This window comes from Notothenia coriiceps, unplaced genomic scaffold, assembly GCF_000735185.1.
Source record: "Notothenia coriiceps isolate Sejong01 unplaced genomic scaffold, NC01 NC01_scaffold00037246, whole genome shotgun sequence".
Lineage (NCBI taxonomy): Eukaryota > Metazoa > Chordata > Actinopteri > Perciformes > Nototheniidae > Notothenia > Notothenia coriiceps.
In genome coordinates, this window is record NW_011369947.1 from 6,867,442 (window position 1) to 6,870,918 (window position 3,477).

The 3,477-nt window shown below is 40.2% G+C and overlaps 1 protein-coding gene across 1 annotated transcript in view; it reads right to left on the bottom strand.

Moving 5' to 3' along the window:
• Positions 1-3,477, bottom strand: part of LOC104966340 (protein jagged-2-like) — a 68,034-nt gene that overhangs the window by 11,098 nt on the left and 53,459 nt on the right. The window contains exons 4-5 of the mRNA XM_010795529.1: positions 636-798; positions 382-543 (exon numbers count right to left, since the gene is read on the bottom strand). Of these exons, the coding sequence (XP_010793831.1) occupies positions 382-543; positions 636-798 (325 nt within the window). The remainder of the gene's footprint in view (positions 1-381; positions 544-635; positions 799-3,477) is intronic.

Here is a 3,477-nt window from a genome sequence, read left to right on the forward strand (position 1 = left end):
TATAGTCAGATAACGTAATGATCCACTGTCTTCGCTATAGGAAATATAATGAGTGAATTGAATCACATGTTTTACTTAAATATGTTGTGTAATGTTTTTTGGATCATACAGGATTGTACGGTTATGAATGCATTATAAGTTAGATATGATGTAGTTAAAACAATATTGGATGATAATCATTATTTTTGAGTGTTTTGGACAGAAATAAATCATGGGTCAAAATTGACCTGCGAACACCATGAACGGTAACAGCTTTTGAACACAACACAAGGGTTAATCATTTTAGGAATCTTTGCAGGAAGAACTACATTTTTAGTTTCAGTTGTCGGCATGATAGTGTACAAAAGAGGTAGAAATCTCAAAGCAAGAGTCTCTACGTACTCTCATGGCAGTAGATGCCGCTGAAGCCCGGGTCACAGAAGCAGGAGAAGTTTCCGGCGGGCTGGCTGATGCATCGTCCTCTCGGCCCGCAGACGTTTGAGGAGATGTGACGCACTCCGGCTGAGTCGTTGGTTGCCACAGCAACAGTGCAGCTGTCAATCACTGAAGGATAAAAAGAAAAACAGTTCAAATGCATAACTTTTCTTTGAGTAGTTTGTTCAGTCCTGGTATATCTTTGCAGACAGTTCAGTCACCTTGACACGGGGCGGTCTGGCAGTTCTCCTTCAGACGCTCACAGGTTTTCCCCTCGAAGCCTTCGGGGCAGGCGCAGTAGAAGTCCTGCTCCATGCTGTGGCACTGGGCCTCGTTCTCACAGGGGTTCGGATCACACGCATCTGAGGGGGTCCAGCCAGAGATCTGAGGAAACCAAGACGAGAGAAAGATAATTACTTTACAATAAGGAGGGGACACAAAGAACAGACATTTCTTTAAAACTGCACAAACCAATATTTTAAATGAACTCTTAATTAAATCCCTGTAGGTTCATTATCATCATGAGTGACACCGATCACCTAGTATTTAAGTGTATTTTTATTTTGGTTAGAAGGCAGACAAAGTGAGAAAGTAACTGCCTCTTTATCTGTTTATTACTTTTACGAGTTGGTGGAGACATAAACAGAGCCAAAACGAGTGTAAATATTGAGACTCAGATTCACCAGGTGCTCAGAAACACAACTCCAAATGACGCTAATGTTAATCCACGTCTAATGGGTGTGAATTAGCATATTTGTTCACCATAACATATCAATGTTGTGTCAAAACGTGTCAATAATCAATACATCTAGGCTTGATTTAGTATGATTAGGAAAGTAAGCCTTCCATTTTATATGTATTTCTATAAGAAAGTAGATCCAACCAATTGGACATTTAAAAAGTTGAACTCCATCCCTTCATTTCCAATTAGCAGTTCCACTAGATTAGTATGTTAACTTGCCAAAGGCCACTCACTGAAATGGTTCTTAACTCATTATTAAAACAAGTGAAGATGCAAGTGAAGCCAAATGAGCAGATGTTAAGTCTGTGCAGGTGACGGCTTAGCTTGGCTCGAGCCTCCGCCGCAGTCCAGAACAAATGGAAAGTAAGTGGACGAGCAGAGTAAGCCTCAGAAACTGTCCCTAAGCTCATCAAGGGAATCTACGCTTTTGGTTTTACATCTGTGTGTGCCCCGCTAAATCTTGCAGGATTACTCTGAGACAGAAGCGTGACAAAAAACAGCCCATTATGAGCGCAAATATTGACTCTGGTCCAACATGGTGCAGAGCCGCAGTGAATACAATGAAGATAAATCATCCGTCATACCACCGTGACACAGAAACTAGTGACATCTTTTCCCATTTCTACCTGCAGCAATACAGAGGTTGGAGTAAAAATCTCCCAGTGTATGTAAACAGAAGCCTGCTGTGCGTAAACTCTGTGTTGCACCCCTTCCCATTTAAGGTGCTGAACGTAGAGTTAGAGTAGGGTGAGGTCTGCGGTCACACACAGTTTATTTTACCTTAAGTGTTTTTGGGCCAGATACATTTTTTTCTTTGACTATTTGCCTGTGTGTGGTCAGGGGAGCGTGTCTGAGGGCAAGAGCGTCTATAAATCTTCAGCACATTAACGCGACTGTTTGGACTATTCACAGCACAAGGGACATTTCTCATTGCGGCAGACAGATCGAGGCTTTATTTATAGCAGAAAACCACCAGGCAACGTCATATGAATTACTTGAGGTCAACTATAAATACATTCTGCAATAAAAAACAGACTTTTGATGGTTGATAGCACCATTCAATTGGCCTTACTCTTCTTTTTACAAAGCAAATGGTCCTGGATATTTGAAACAAAACGTGTAAATCCATAAAGGAATAAATAGAATACTGCTTATTTAAGAAAGCAAATGCACATTGGAGCAACTTTATCAAAAGAGGTCCTTTTTTAACCTTTAAAAAAAAAAAGCAGTTCAAAGCAGTTCATTGTGAGGTCCATAAAATAATTCATCTGGAGCTTTTGATCACATCTCATCCTTTTTAAAAGCATGGGTGATTCAATTTGTCATATCTATTTTTCCATCAGCAGTTTTTAATACTTTCTGACAATTTCATGAACACTCTAATTGCAGTTAAAGATCATGTGATTTAATCGAAACTTCTAGAAATCATAGAAAGTTCAGAAATAAAGCCGTTGGGTGGTTATTCCTACCCCTTAAAGGAGCCCTATTATGCTCATTTCACGTTTGTATTTTGTGTAAACAAGTGTGTGGGAGAGACATTCCCACTGGAGTTTTAACCTTTGAGACCATTTACATGCATACAAATATATAAAACACATTACAGGAAAGGAGAAACCCCCGAAAAAAAATAATAGGGCCCCTTTAACCCTCCTATTGTCTTCGTTTCCCCCCCCTTACTTTGGTGTTCACTGTCAAATTTGACCGGTCCTGTTTTAACTGCTATTAAAAAAAACATTAATCACCACCAAATTCCATTTAACACCCTTTCAAACTATAAATATTGTATCAGACTACTGGTATACATGAAAAACTGAAGTAAATATACAAAGAATAGACACTGAACATGTATTGCGTGTGCCAGGTGTGATCCATGTGGGGGGATGGGCACATAAGAGCGGGAAATGTGTCAAATTGTTCTGTGTGTGTGTGCGTGTGTGTGCCAGACTTTAATACTTTAAGACTTTAATACAGCTTCACCATTGTTTGGTTTCCATGGTAACACGTCTCTTTATTAGCGCGCAACTGAAAGTCTGAGAGGGTGAGGCAGATAGTCACAGAAAACAGAACAAGAATCGACAACTACTCTACTCTCTGACTGCGGTCAAGCCAGCCTCCACTAGTGAAAACCTAGTCAAGCCAGCCCGCACGTGATATTGCGCGGCGGGAAAATCCTATGCATTACGGTAGAGTCAAAACAAATCATCCCTCTGTGTTTAGATGAGAATAAAACAAAAACTGTCCAGTATCAAAGACTCATTTCACTTCAGGGTGATAGCAGGACACCCCATCTAGTCACTCAGAAAAAATCAGGACATTCTGAT